This window comes from Balaenoptera acutorostrata, chromosome 16 (assembly GCF_949987535.1).
Source record: "Balaenoptera acutorostrata chromosome 16, mBalAcu1.1, whole genome shotgun sequence".
NCBI classification, from domain to species: Eukaryota; Metazoa; Chordata; class Mammalia; order Artiodactyla; family Balaenopteridae; genus Balaenoptera; species Balaenoptera acutorostrata.
In genome coordinates this window covers 65,633,101-65,648,490 of record NC_080079.1, presented here as the reverse complement: position 1 = coordinate 65,648,490, position 15,390 = coordinate 65,633,101, and the positions used below count along the sequence as shown (strand labels likewise).

Here is a 15,390-nt window from a genome sequence, read left to right as displayed (position 1 = left end):
TTATTAATTCACTGTCTTCTAAACTTTTTAAACCTTGAACCCCTTTTTCCCAAACTTTAATGTCCCAGGGAGCTAGTCATTACTCTAGGAGATACAGTTTTGGGAAGTGCAGTGCTAGACTGCTATTTAACTTTGTGTTTTTAAACTGTTCCTGTTGTCTGTTTCCTAGTTTTACAGTTCTTTAATAGAGTAGAAGTACATGAAAATTCTGTCCAGTAGGATGTTTTAAGGGTGGATCACTTCCAGCAACGCTGTCCTTAATGTATGATTCTAATCTGCTTGAAGATAATACATTCTAGATTAGTAAAATAAGATAATTTATTTTCTGCTTTTCTTACTAAAAATATTTCTCAAGGGTACTTTAGCCACTTGGTCTAGGTAAGGTTGGTTGGGTTCATTCTATAGTTTAATTTTATAGATTAATGTTTTCTTATATCTATCATGACTTGAGCATATATTTAATATAAAGCCATTGGAATCTGAGGTGGGGCATGAATCATTTAAATTCAACAAGCATTAGTAAAATTTTTCTTTAGGTTTTTACTAAGCAATGACAGACTAATGCATTACTAAGCACTCATTGAAAATTCCTGGAAAGGATCCAAATAATCTTGATTTTTTTCCCCCCTTTCTAATCTCATTTTAGCTGCATTGGGTGTTCAGCAGCCATCACTCCTTGGAGCATCTCCTACCATTTACACACAGCAAACTGCATTGGCAGCAGCAGGCCTTACTACACAAACCCCAGCAAACTATCAGTTAACTCAAACTGCAGCATTGCAGCAACAAGCCGCAGCTGCAGCAGCTGCATTGCAACAGGTGAATCTTTAATGGATTTTAATATGTGACATGCAAAACTTTCAAATCTGAGTAGCTAGGGTAGGTACCTTCACATTTTAAAGAATGAATAGTTGTGGGGTTCTGTTATGCCTGTTGTTTTATTCTGGTGATAAAAATTCTTTATGCCCAGGACATACAGAGAGATGTAGTTGCATAGTCAAAATTCTTAAGTTCTTGTATCTTAATTATTTGAGTAAAATTCCATTCTTGATGAATCCCAAAGTATAAGTAATCATTATTTTGTTTATTTTAGATGAAGTGTAGATGTTCCAGAAAATTTCTTTTTAGTTTAATTCTGGTTATGTATTTGAATATATATATATATATATGTATATGGCTTTTTGAGAATGACTAAAACTGATATCCATATTTTTCTTTAAAAAATCTTTTTTCCAGCAATATTCACAACCTCAGCAGGCCTTGTATAGTGTGCAACAGCAGGTTAGTTTATATTTTCCATGTTAAAAACTGATTTTTAAGAAGTCATTTGTTCCAACTAAATTTTTGTAGATTTTATTTCCCATCAGTAGCCTTAATGTGTGATTTGAATTCTTTTGGGGTGGAGTAAATGTGGTAGGTAAAAAGGAATGTCTCCAAGGGAGAGGAAGACAGGAGAGAGGTCCTGAAGACTCAAATCCTCATCTAGTAGCCAGTCTTTGTCACATGTTTCTAAGAAAGCATGCAGAAGATAATCTGGAAAGAATCACTCTATTAATGAGTCTTTGGCCCAGTACTCTTGTTTGAAACCTCTAGCCCTACTGTGCTGTACTGGACCACATGTGGGAATGAAAAGCTCCTTTTTCCCATTTGAAGCTACACCGTAGACAGACCTTTGGCTTTCAGCCTTTATTTATTTAAAGCAATGGAACTCTGCCCTTTTTTCCCCTAATGAAATTGTGTATTGAAACCTAATATATAAAATATAAAAATAGTGTTGAAAATGGGAGGAAGCCTCCCCTTGTAGTTCTCACCCCTATTCCCAAGGCACATTTGAACAATTTGAAAACTCCTTACTTAGACTAAACAAAGTTTCTTTGGCTCCTTTTCCCTAAGCTTATACTCTAATCATATTCTTCAAGGGTTATTATATCTGTGATGGTAGAAAGAGGTAACAAAGTGAACCCAAGGAGAAGCATATCAAGCAAAGAAGAGTTTGACTTGCTCAAATCTAGATAGGTTCTAGTCTAAGCACCCATTCTAGGTTTTCCAGGGTTAAGAGGTAGTCTTCGTCCCTTCTCAGTGCCATTAAGGAAGCTTCAGGAAAGTATAGCAGTCAGGAGAGGAAAAGGGGATACAAGAGACAAGGACCAAAAACTTGGATCCAGAGACACTGTGGAGAAACAAGAGGCTTCTCAGTCCATTAACACTTGTTCCTAGATCCATGCCCCAATTTCGTCCTTGCCTTTTGGATTTCAGAAGCATTTCATTTGCCCTGAAGATTATAGTATCCCACAATAATTGCTTTAAACTTCTAAAAAATTGATAAAAGATTGGTGTCCAAGTTGGCTATCTTGTTTTCAAATACCCTTAGACTTATTTTAGTACTGTTAGGAAATACATTATTAAAGCCTGTGTTTTATTTTGAACCACATGAAAATGGCAATACTCAAATGTTCTTGTCCTAAAAAAATGCCATTATTCATCCATTCTTAACTGACAGAAAAATGGAAATTTGATAGATTTAACCTTTAATACATGTCAACCTAGGTAAACTGAGTGTTTTGAATTAGAATGTCATATAGATTGTTTTCTCCTAGCTTATTTTTAAGTCTGGCAAGGATTTATTGGGAAGCTTATTAGTCATAGTGAATAAAAAGTCATGAACAGAAGAACTGTGATCTTCAGATTCTGCCATTGGGCTTAAAACACTAGTTAGAAGCTGATAAGCATTAAGGATGTCCCAAGGGAAACCTTACCTAAGTCCAAATCTTACTGTGACCAGGATATCCACAAACAGAGAAATGATGCCCATGTTCTCCTCAGACTGCTTACCTGGGCAGTAGGAAAAGAGACCTTTTCCTCAAGCTATTTAGCATCATCAGGAGATTCCTGCTCTTCTAGCTGTAACCATGGGACACTAGTGCATGATAGACAACTCCAAGCTGGGCAGCTTGACGAGAATGCTGAAGGACGACAGGGAGCAAGCAGGGATAAGTATTTCTTTGGAGACCCTCCTGATGGTTAATACAAACACAGTTCTGAGGCTTCAGAAAGTTTACTTCTGTTACAGAGTTTTAACATTTCCCCCTTTCCACCAATTCCTTTTGCTTTCTGGTAATGTTATACTTTGCTATTGCCAGAAAAACTATATGTCAGAGTGTGTGGTCCTTTATGGTCCCCATACCTTTGGCAAGTCTGACTGTAAGGACTGCTTCTCATTTTAGGGAGATATATATGAATTGGACAGCCAGTAATATTTTTGATACAGGTAGCATACGGATGATATTGAATCATTTCTGTAGCATGGTAATTAATATGGGGCAGAAGTAGAAATTTACCCCAGTAGGGACTTGTGGGGTTTTTTGGTGGGTGTTATTCCTCTGAAATAACAAAAAAAAATTTCTTTATCGTTATTGAATGAGTTAGTTATATTTAAGGTCTGCAGTTGTTAAAAATAGTTGTAGGAAACCTTATACTTAATGACTTCTGTTACTTTTCACATATTTCTTAATTAGAGATAAAGTACTTATTTAATAGGAATTTTTCCTTTTGTAAAACATCTGTGAAACAGCAGTTCTGATTGATTCTTTTATCTTTCCTGTTTTTGTTTTTCCTGTTTTTAGTTGCAGCAACCTCAGCAGACCCTGTTAACACAGGTTAGTTTGGCATTACTTTATTTCTTTTGAGTATCTGAATGAAAAGTAGACCCGAGTTTTATTCCTATTCTAGGTTTTCTTTCAGGGTTTTTAAAAAAATTTTTATTTCTTTATTTATTTATCTGGCTGTGCCGGGTCTTAGTTGCGACATGCCGCGTGCGGTATCTTCGTTGCGGCATATGGGATCTAGTTTCCTGACAGGAATCGAACCCTGGGCCCCCTGCATTGGGAGCACAGAGTCTTAACCACTGGACCACCAGGGAAGTCCCTCTTTCAGGGTTTAAAGATGAATATTTGTTGGATTCACATAATAGTTTTAGCAATATAATGTTAAATAAAGATGGAAAACATGTTTTTGTTTTTTCTTTTATGCTGTTTGATTGCTGTTCCAGCTGTGATCTAGTTTGAATAAATATGAGGTCTTATTTTAAATTTAGTACTGATTTTGGCTTTTACATTTTCTTTGTAGCTAGTATTTTTAAGAATTTTTTTGTACATGTTATATCTTTTTTAGTTTGACCTTAGGAAGTGAGTTATTGTGTTGCATTATCAGCTTGATTTTTCAGCAACATTAAAAAGTTTGTCAACTTTTGTTATGTAATGCTACTTTAGGCTTTGTGGACCACTTACAGTCTATGTTGCATTTTTTTTTTCTTTTTATACAATTCTTTAAAGTTGTAAACACTGGGAATTCCCTGGTAGTCAAGTGGTTAGGACTCTGTGCTTTCACTGCCAAGGGCCTGGGTTCGATCCCTGGTCGGGGGACTAAGATCCCGCAAGCCACACGCCGCAACCTAAAAAGAAAAAAAAAGTGTAAAAACGACCCTTGGCTTGTAAGTTTGTGTAAAGATCATAAGCTGTGGGCTGGATTTGGCCCGTGGGTTGTGGTTCACTGACCCCTGGTGTATGCAACTGTTAAAAAGAAAGCAGAACTTCTAATAATAACTGGAAACAGTGATTGCCCCATGGATAGGGAACTAGGTAGCTAAGGAACAGGAATAGGTGAGAAGCTTTTTACTGTATCACCTTTTGTACCTTTATAGTCTTGAACCTGTTAGTTAGTTTTAAAAAATAAAGTATACTTCAATTGAGAAATAAACCTCACTTTGTATTTATTAAAGAACTAAAATTGGGGCTTCGCTGGCGGTCCAGTGGTTAAGACTCCGTGCTTCCGCTGCAAGGGGTGTGAGTTTGATCTCTGGTCAGGGAGCTAAGATCCCACATGCTGCACAACCAAAAAAAAAGGAACTAAAATTGATGAACACCTGTGTCCTATTTTCAATCTCCAATAGTAGGATTTTCAGACTGAGTAGAAAAGCTGTAAAAGTTAGTCTTTTCTTAGAATAGCATTTCCCGAAGTGTGCTCATAAAGCATTAGTGTCTTGTCTTAGGATGTTAAAGAAACTTTGTGAGAAAATTTTGTGGCTATAGTTTAAGAAATGCTGAGTTCCTTTACATATATAGGACTTAGCTTTTTTTTTTTTTTTAATTGTAGAACTTAGAGACTCGCTTTATTGGGCAGGTGTAAAACGAATTATGGAATTCGTTTGAGTTGAAGAATCAGATGATTGTTCCTTTCTTTTTAATGGTTTTATTTCTGTTTACATACAGAAGTTTTAATCAGTAATATGTTGTTATTCATGATTGAGTGTGTCAGAAAAGACCAATGAAAGTGTTACCTTTTCCTCCCAGTTTGAGATATAATTGACATATAACATTGTATTAGTATAAGGTGTACAGCATGATTTAATAATACATATATATTGTGAAATGATTTCCACAGTCAGTTTAGTTAACGTGCATCACCTCACGTAAGTGAATTTCTTTTTTCTTCTGATGAGAACTTTCAAGGTCTACTCTCTTAGCAAGTTTCAAATGTAGGATACAGTATTATTAACCATAATCACCACCCTGTACATTACATCCCCACTGGAAGTTTGTACTTTTCGACCACCTTCACCCATTTCCCCCACCAAACCCCCTCCTCTGGCAGCCACCAATCTGTTTTCTGTTTTTATGAATTCTTTGGTTTTTTTAGGATCCACATGTAAGTGAGATCATAAATATATTTGTCTTTCTCTGACTTATTTCACTTATCTAGGACTTTCCTGAGTCTTTGTTATGCCATTATGGATTTTGAATTTCTAAGAGGGGGCTAGAGTATGCGGTGTTTTTTTAACTCATTGCACTGTGGTGACTTTTTTTTTCCTGAAACTTCCCGTGGAAACTTTCATCTGAGGGAACTTAATCATGAAATCGATCAAAAGTAACGTAATTTTTCAGACTTGATTTTCATCTTCAAGGTGTACGTATGTATTTTCTAACTTCAAATTGTTTTAGCATTTTGAGTTATTTTTAAGTAGTCAGTTTTAATTTCTAGACTGCTTCATATCATTACCTTAATTTGATGTTGATTTTGTTTTATAGCCAGCTGTCGGACTGCCTACAAGCCTTAGCTTGTCAACTCCTCAACCAGCAGCTCAGATAACTGTATCATATCCAACACCAAGGTCCAGTCAGCAACAGACACAACCTCAGAAACAGCGTGTTTTTACAGGGGTGGTTACAAAACTACACGATACATTTGGATTTGTGGATGAAGATGTATTCTTTCAGCTTAGGTAAACTTCATTAGGTGTTGACACATGCCTTCTTGTATTTAGCATTAAGTAATTTGATAAGACACCTACTAAACTGTGGCATGGAATTATGGTTTAGCTCTAATTTTCTGCTTTAATCATTGAACCTGTACCTGTGACTTTTTTTTTAAATTAATTAATTAATTAATTTAGGCTACGTTGGGTCTTCGTTGCTGCACACGGGCTTTCTCTAGTTGTGGTGAGCGGGGGCTACTCTTCGTTGTGGTGCGCGGGCTTCTCATTGTGGTGGCTTCTCTTGATGTGGAGCACAGGCTCTAGGCACACAGGCTCAGTAGTTGTGGCTCGTGGGCTCTAGAGCACAGGCGCAGTAGCTGTGGCGCACGGGCTTAGTTGCTCTGTGGCATGTGGGATCTTCCCAGACCAAGGCTCGAACCCATGTCACCTGCACTGGCGGGCGGATTCTTAACCACTGTGCCAGGAGGGAAGTCCCCTGTGACATTTTTTGATGGAGAATGTGACTGAACATATCTTTTTATTATTGAACAAAGTAGTCATCATGAATTCTTTATAAATGTTTTGTAGGAGTGAGTTTACATTTCTAGCTATTCATGAGCAGACTTACAGTGAGATTAAAAATTGAAATAGTTATATGCCTTTTAAAATTTAATCTTCTGTTTGACATATCTAATGACATGTATGTAAAATGTTTTAGTTGAAAAAATGATAGGATTAAATGACTTGGGCTTCCCTGGTGGCGCAGTGGTTAAGAATCCACCTACCAATGCAGGGGACACGGGTTCGAGCCCTGGTCCGCGGAGCCATTAAGCCCATGCGCCACAACTACTGAGCCTGTGCTCTAGAGCCCGCGAGCCACAACTACTGAGCCCACGTGCCACAACTACTGAAGCCTGCGCACCTGGAGCCCATGCTCTGCAATAAGAGAAGCCACGACAATGAGAAGCCCGCGCACAGCAACGAAGAGTAGCCCCCGCTCACCGCAACTAGAGAAACCCCGTGCGCAGCAACAAAGACCCAACACAGCCAAAAATAAAATAAATAAATTAAATAAATACATTTATTTTAAAAAACAGAATAAATGACTGATTAATGGATTTGAAATAGTATTTTGTTAATGTTGTGGTGGTTGCAGGAAATATATATTTCCTTAGTTACTTCAAATGTATTTCTAATGAGCTTCCTTAGAAATACTTTGGGAAATTAAGTTTAATTACTATATAAGATTTCTCTGTATAAGTGGGTCTCCTGTTTTCCATCTTTTCTGCATTTCTCTCATCTTTCCAAAGCCCAAGGCAAATCTTACTCTTGGGTTATAAAAGAAAGTGCTTTAGAGGGAGGGACACAGTATTAGGAGGATAGAGGGTAGAAAATTATTTCTTACACTTGAAACTGTTTATAAAGCAAAGTTGAAACATCAGTTCTAAAAATAAGTCTAGGAGGGATGTCTACTTTTTAAAAGAGCTTTTTAGGCTTCCATTTCTGGTATAGTTTACTTTAAAATGCTAAATATATAAATCTTTTTTGGAGGAATCTCTTCTAATTGTGTTCGTATTTAACTTAATTTTTTTTTAGTGCTGTCAAAGGGAAAACCCCCCAAGTGGGTGACAGAGTATTGGTTGAAGCTACGTATAATCCCAATATGCCTTTTAAATGGAATGCACAAAGAATTCAAACACTACCAAATCAGGTATATAAAATAGTATTAGGTATTATGAAAACTTGGTGGTTGGGTCTTCCAATTTACAAAGATTTTTCTTTTTAAAAATTTGTTTTCTTTATTTTTGTTAAGAATCAGTCGCAAACCCAACCTTTACTGAAGACTCCTCCTGCCGTACTTCAGCCAATTGCACCACAGACGACATTTGGTGTTCAGGCTCAGCCCCAGCCCCAGTCACTGCTGCAGGCACAGATCTCAGCAGCCTCTATTACGCCACTATTGCAGACGCAGCCCCAGCCTTTGTTACAGCAGCCACAGCAGAAAGGTATCGCATGCAATGTATCTTTTCCTTTTAGGGTTCAGACTAACACACACCTGTTCGGTTATTAACATGAGAGTATGCTGTTAATTACAAAAAAGGCAGGAACTTCCAGAATACTTGCAACTTAAATATCTTGTGTTGAGCACTTCTACTTGTATAGCGATTTGGAAGTATTTTATTTTATTTCTCTTATTCAAAGACATACTCTTTGTGAACTTAAATATCAAAACTAATAATCCCCTGTCCCCCTATTGGCATCTTATCATTTATAGAAGAAAATGTTTTGAGCCTTATTTCTTAATGAACATAACATTTTATATACATGTAGAGTCTGGCGGCAGCTCTTTACTCATTGAACCATAGGGCATCAAATAAATGAGCTGTGTTTTATTTTTTTTCTTTATTATTTTTTTTTTAAAATAAATTTATTTATTTATTTATGGCTGCGTTGGGTCTTCATTGCTGCCCACGGGCTTTCTGTAGTTGCGGAGAGCAGGGGCTACTCTTCGTTGTGGTGCACGGGTTTCTTATCGTGGTGGCTTCTCTTTGTTGCGAGCACGGGCTCTAGGCACATGGGCTTCAGTAGTTGGGGCTCGTGGGCTCTAGAGTGCAGGCTCAGTAGTTGTGGCGCACGAGCTTAGTTGCTCCGCAGCATGTGGGATCTTCCCGGACCAGGTGTCCCCTGCATTGGCAGGCGGATTCTTAGCCACTGCGCCACCAGGGAAGTCCCTGAGCTGTGTGGGGTTTTTTTTGTTGTTGTTGTTTTTAATTTATTTATTTTTGGCTGCATTGGGTCTTCGTTGCTGCACACGGGTTTCTCCCTAGCTGTGGCGAGCAGGGGCTACTCTTCATCGCGGTGCACGGGCTTCTCATTGCATTTGCTTCTCTTGTTACAGAGCACGGGCTCTAGGCATGCAGGCTTCAGTAGTTGTGGCACGTGGGCTTAGCTGCTGCATGGCATGTGGGATCTTCTCAGACCAGGGTTCAAACCCATTTCCCCTGCATTGGCAGATTGATTCTTAACCACTGCACCACCAGGGAAGCTCTGAGCTGTGTTTTAAATTTTCTTTTGCAAATTGATAATTTGAAACTCTATACGTTTTCTTATCAAAACAATATTAAAAATGATAGCCTTGACTTTAGCAGAAGTCTACGTAATTGTGGCATTTTCTCTTTTATCGTAAATTGACACAAATATAGCAAAGCTATAAAACATTTCAGTGTAATGAGCTATTAAAATGAACACCCGTGTAATCACTACTTGTTAACTCTTTTTCTTTTTTAATAGTTTTACTCTAAGTATGCATGCTCATAAATATACTTTAGCTTTGTCTGTTTTTGAATTTTACATAGTGTATGATTCCATATATATAATCTTTTGTGTAAGACTTTTGTTCAACATTATGTTTTAAAGTTTTTCATACTTATTTATTCCATGTGGCTCTAGTTTCTTTGTTTTCATTATTGCACAATATTCCATTGTATGACTATTGTACAATATTCCATTGTATGAATATTGTACAATATTCCATTGTATGAATATTGTACAATTTATGTTTTTCTTTGCTAAAGTTTGGATTGTTTCTAGTTTTTGTTTTCTGAAAACACTGCTGTAAGTGATCATAATGCAAGCATTATGACATTTCACCCCTGTTTACATTAAGCATGCCTTTCCTAGAAGAGAATCTTTTCCTATATTACCAGAATCTACTGTGACTTCTAAGAAAAAGCATTTAGATATCCTATTTATATTCAGACCTCCCCAGTTGTCTCCCAAATGTCTTTTAAAAAGGTTGTTTTTTGTTTCCTAGACGAAAAGGTAGTCAGGTTTCATGTGTTGTATTTGGTTATGTTGCTTTAGTCTTTTTTATTCCAAAATAGTTTCCCACTTTTTGTTTCTTCATTTATAACATTGACTTTTTAAGAAATTGGTCTAGTTGACTTGTAGATTCTTTTGGAATGTTGTGTTCTGGATTTGTCTTGATTCCCTGTGATATTTTCACCTTGTTTCTCATTCTGCCATATAAACTATAAACTAGAAGTTAAGTCTAAAGGCTTTTGGCAAGACTACATTATAGGTGATGTTTTCTAATTCATACTGCATCATACTAGAAGGCACATGTAGTTAGATTCTTCTACTGTTATTGATGTTAAATATGATTACTTGGTCAAGTGGTAGCCGTAGATCTCTCCATTATAAAGGTTCTTGTTCTTTGTGTGCATAATGTCTGGATGATACTTTGGTGCTCTGCGAATGTCTTGTATAGCGGTCTTTGGTTTAATGCCTGTAGGTCGGAGATTGGCAAACTGCAGCTCTTGGATTTGGTCTGTGGCCTGGTGTTGTATGGTCCCTGAGCTAAAAATGGTTTTTACATTTTTAAACAATTATTTTAAAATATGCAAATATGCAGATGGTCTCTACCATTTACCCTTTATGGGTCACAAAACCAAAAATATTAGCCAGATTTTTCTATATAAAATTTAACCAAGTAATGCTTTTGAACTTCATTTAAATAAATTAAAACATCTTCTTCTGTGTCTTTTAAAGCTGGTTTATTGCAACCTCCTGTCCGTATAGTTTCACAGCCACAACCAGCACGAAGGTTAGATCCACCATCCAGATTTTCAGGAAGAAATGACAGAGGGGATCAAGTGCCCAACAGAAAAGATGACCGAAGGTATGTTTTTAAAAGTATACTTTTGATGGTGGTGATGGGTGCACAGTGTGAATGCACTTAATGCCACTGAACTGTATACTTCAAAATGGTTAAAATGGTAAGTTTATTATATTATTTATATTTTACCACAATTTTCAAAAAGTTACTAAAAAATGTATACTGTGGATTCTTGCTTATATTACCTATGACATTTATTTCATTAAAGAACTCTTCAGTAATGCCAGAAATAATAGTAATTTTAGAAAAATTTGCTTTAAGTCGTGAAAGGGAGAGAGAAAGACGTAGATCCAGAGAAAGATCTCCTCAGAGAAAACGTTCCCGGGAGAGATCTCCTCGAAGAGAGAGAGAGCGGTCACCTCGGAGAGTTCGACGTGTTGTTCCACGTTACACAGTTCAGTTTTCAAAGTTTTCTTTAGATTGGTAAGTTCTTTTTTTTCCCATTGTTTTCTGACATTACTAATTTCATAGTTTTGTGTAATTTGGAGGAATGTGATACATTGAGAGATATTTTTCTTACAACTTTCATTTCCTGACATTTGGTGCTCTTAGTTATATAAGGGCAGAAATGCATTTGAAGTAGCACTTCAGTTCTTTGCAAGAGTGCATTATTTTCATACACTCATTAAAGATACCAGCTACTGAAAAAGGCAGCCCCTCTGTAATGGAGTAGTTCATTAAAGGTAAAATTATTTAAGATTCAGATTTATTAATAACTTTATTAAGGTCATACATAGTTCATTGTGTATGATGAAGTAATGATACAGTAGTGACCAATTATTTCAAGTTAGCTGTGGCCATGTAGTATCATAGAAACACAGGTCTACATATATACTCACAAGATACGTAACGTATACACATATGTGTGTATACATCAATACATTTTTTAGCCTTTGAAATCAGAGGTAAGTGGAAAGTTACCAAGAATTTCTGAGCTTCATTTGTGAAATGGAAGTTATATCAACTAGCAGAATTATTGTGAGGTTGAGTTGATTTCATGTATCTAAAGCACTTAACCCAGTGTATGGCAGTTGTAGATACTCAGTGGTGGTTGGGATGTGGTAGCCAACTAGGTAATAGCTGCAAAATCGTAATTCATATAGAGGCAAATTGGTAAATGGCTAATTTGCTCTAATGGAAATGAAGAATCATCTAAAGGCCTTGGGGCTGGCAATTGTGTGTAAGATAAATTAATAGATGGAAAAAAAAATTTACAGTAAAATAAGAAAAATGAATCATTAATAGTGTTTAAAGCTGTTCAGCATAGGAACAAATAACTGTGCGCAGTGTCTTGAGAGGGTATTGCTGCATTTCAACAAAGTATAATAATTAATATTCATAATACTGGCCTACAAAAGTTAAAATTTCTATTTATTCAGTTCTAGATTCAGTAAACCAGTGTAGTATTTAAGCTACTCAGTGCCCCAAAAAATCTTGCTTGATGACTTTGCTTAATTGTTAATGTAGTAGGTGTTCATTTACTTTTGCATGTGGTCAAATCATCAACTATTCTTAATTTTTACTAGTCTTCTTGTTACCCCTATTTACTTGTGTGCTTAAAAAATATCTTGTCTGCATATTTCAGAGAAATTCATTGGAAACAAAACCACTTCTCCAGCCCCAGAAATATTAACTAGAGCAGCTCTGCTTTTAAACTTATCTGTTCCCAGTCTAGAATGCTATTCTGGGAGGAGTTGATACTTAGGATATAAATTGAGCAGCTGTCTTTCTCCTTCCAAGTTAAATCTTCACAGTTTCACTTCATTACTTTGAAGTAAATCCCCAGAACATCAGATGAACACATTATAAGTAAAAGTGATTTTAAAGTTTCCATATCTCTTATCATCTATAGTTGTGGAAATCAAGATTTTCTTATAGTAATATGATTATAGGAGACTATATGCCAAGAAGTGATGTTTTGTTTATTTATAGATTTTTCTCCTACGGGCTAAAACATGACTTCAAAAACTAGGAAACTATTACACATACTTTCTGTTTGTAGCACTTCTTTAAAAAACAATAACAAAACTCAGATAGCTGTTTTTAACATTTTTATTTTGGCAGCAAAATTTTATCCATATAAATATAATTATGTCAACAACCTTAACTGACAAGTTTATCGTTCTATATTTCTTATTTTTAGGTTTCACATAAAAAGACATCCCTATAGATACATTAGTTCATATTTCGTACTCTTGCCTTTAGTTGTCATTTGAAAGGATGGTGTAGTTATCTTTTCATCTTACAGACTATTGGTGTTTTCCACTTTTCATTATGCTTTTAACAGAAATCTCTTGGCCTATTACCAGATTGATTTACTTTTGAGTTTCTCTCCTTTAAAAGCTCTGTTTCTTAGGAAAAAGTAAATCATCCTTTAAAAAAAAAATTCATTATGCCAGATTTAAAAGGCAAGAAACTTATCCTCTCTTTACATAGTAAATAATCAGGTATGGATCTTAATCATTTGATAGAGAGGTATGGAGATGTGGATAATCCCAAAAACGTTTGGATTTTGTTTTCATGTAGACTTTCATATTTAATTTTAAATTAACTATGCCTGATCTGGGATCTTACTGTAGAATAAAGGTTGTATTTTTTCCAACACTGTATAAACCTGATTGAGGAGCACTCATACTAATTGGTACCATTCTTATTCCTTTTTTATATGCATTCTGTATGAATCATAATTTTCTCAAAAATGCAGCTTCAACTGAGGCAGAATTGCTTTTGTTCAGATCTTTTCTGGAGCTTGAAGTTATTTCAAAGGGTCTTGTCTAAATGAATTTTAAGCTACACACAAAAAATAAAGAAATAACGGTAACACGTAGATACTAGTTATTTATTCAAAACTGTAAGTAAACTTATTTGAAAATGACATTTTCATGTACTTCTATGTAAATCTATAGTGCATTCATTAACAGTGACTGTTCATTTTCAGCTGGCTGTTAACTGTATCAGATTATATATTTAGCTTTAGAATTGAATGAATCTTTGCATAGTATTTGGTGTTAAAGGCTCTTTATTCACTACTTAATGTCTGTTTTTCAGTCCTAGTTGTGACATGATGGAACTAAGGCGCCGTTATCAGAATTTATATATACCTAGTGACTTTTTTGATGCTCAGTTTACATGGGTGGATGCTTTCCCTTTGTCAAGACCATTTCAGCTGGGAAATTACTGCAATTTCTATGTAATGCACAGAGAAGTAGAGTCCTTAGAGAAAAATATGGCCGTTCTTGATCCACCAGATGCTGATCACTTGTACAGTGCAAAGGTTTGTATTCTGTGATACACAGCTAAAAGTTCTGAGTAGTTATTCATACTAAGAGTGTATGTGGAATTAATCTTCAGAAAGTGGTTATTACGTTTAAGACCTGAATGCCTGTGTTTTCTTCTTGTCTGCCAGATTCTGTTTTGGTTATTTAAGTAATTTAATTTAACCTCTTTTTGCCTTAACTCTTGAGCTGTAAAAATGTTGTTATTGCTTTAACATTTTGAACCTTATAAAAATGTGAAGATGAAGTTCATTTTATTGAGCTTTTTGGAATGTTCTATGACTTCTGGTAGCCCCAGATAAAAATGTAATGTTGGGTGAATGCAGTATATGTGAGTCTTCAGGGTAACATTCAGTATATTGTTTATGATCAGTAGTTTTCTGCTATTTGAAAAGCATTGATCAAAAAGCATTCCTTGAAAAGTTAAAACTATATAATTATAAGGTATCTAATACCATTTCTGCTATAGCGTTTTACTTTCCATTTTTATAAAAAACTTCAGATAACTATTATGTAAGGATAATTAGTAGTGCTTCTCATTTTTTTACATTACTTTAGACTTTTGACAGGATTGAATTATTTGACTATAATAGGTAATGCTGATGGCTAGCCCTAGTATGGAAGATTTGTATCATAAGTCATGTGCTCTTGCTGAAGACCCACAAGAACTTCGAGATGGATTTCAACATCCTGCTAGACTTGTTAAGGTAAAGTGAAACATTTATTTTAACTTTAGGTGTATATTTGCTTTGCTTAGTTCTAACTGTATATATATAGAATTTAAAAATACTACCATTTAAATTTTGTTGATTTGTTTTATATTTAATTTTAATATAGTTACGGCACTCAATGATGTAGATGTTTTTCTCATTGCAGATTAACGGCTATATCTTATTTGTATGTCACTAGTTCAACTGTCGTTTTGATGTTTTATATTTGAAGCATAGTAAAATCTTAGTGACAATGGATTTAGTGTATTGGGATGCTCTTAAACTTTGAATTATAGCTTGTTTCTTTAAAAGAACTTTTTATCTGAGGAAATATTTTAGAAGGATGAGTTATGATGTATAAATCCTATTCCATTGCTGAAATGCAGTGTGGAACTCGATGAACTGAACTCTTCCTTGACTGACAGATACCCGAGGTAGTAAAAATGATATTGGAAAGGTTTGTTCCTTTCCTTTTCA

The 15,390-nt window shown here is 35.5% G+C and overlaps 1 protein-coding gene and 1 non-coding gene across 6 annotated transcripts in view; both read left to right on the top strand.

Annotated features, from left to right (window-relative positions):
- Positions 1-15,390, top strand: part of CCAR1 (cell division cycle and apoptosis regulator 1) — a 53,980-nt gene that overhangs the window by 12,071 nt on the left and 26,519 nt on the right. For all 5 annotated transcript variants that reach the window (XM_007167783.2, XM_007167785.2, XM_007167782.2 and 2 more), the window contains exons 3-12: positions 647-819; positions 1,237-1,281; positions 3,624-3,656; positions 6,084-6,277; positions 7,847-7,961; positions 8,064-8,256; positions 10,802-10,931; positions 11,190-11,351; positions 13,977-14,202; positions 14,797-14,910. In XM_007167783.2, coding sequence (XP_007167845.1) covers positions 647-819; positions 1,237-1,281; positions 3,624-3,656; positions 6,084-6,277; positions 7,847-7,961; positions 8,064-8,256; positions 10,802-10,931; positions 11,190-11,351; positions 13,977-14,202; positions 14,797-14,910 — 1,385 coding nt within the window. The remainder of the gene's footprint in view (positions 1-646; positions 820-1,236; positions 1,282-3,623; positions 3,657-6,083; positions 6,278-7,846; positions 7,962-8,063; positions 8,257-10,801; positions 10,932-11,189; positions 11,352-13,976; positions 14,203-14,796; positions 14,911-15,390) is intronic.
- LOC114236075 (small nucleolar RNA SNORD98) lies at positions 15,259-15,323 on the top strand. The gene has a single exon (XR_003622111.1). It is a non-coding gene; the product is annotated as a small nucleolar RNA SNORD98 (small nucleolar RNA).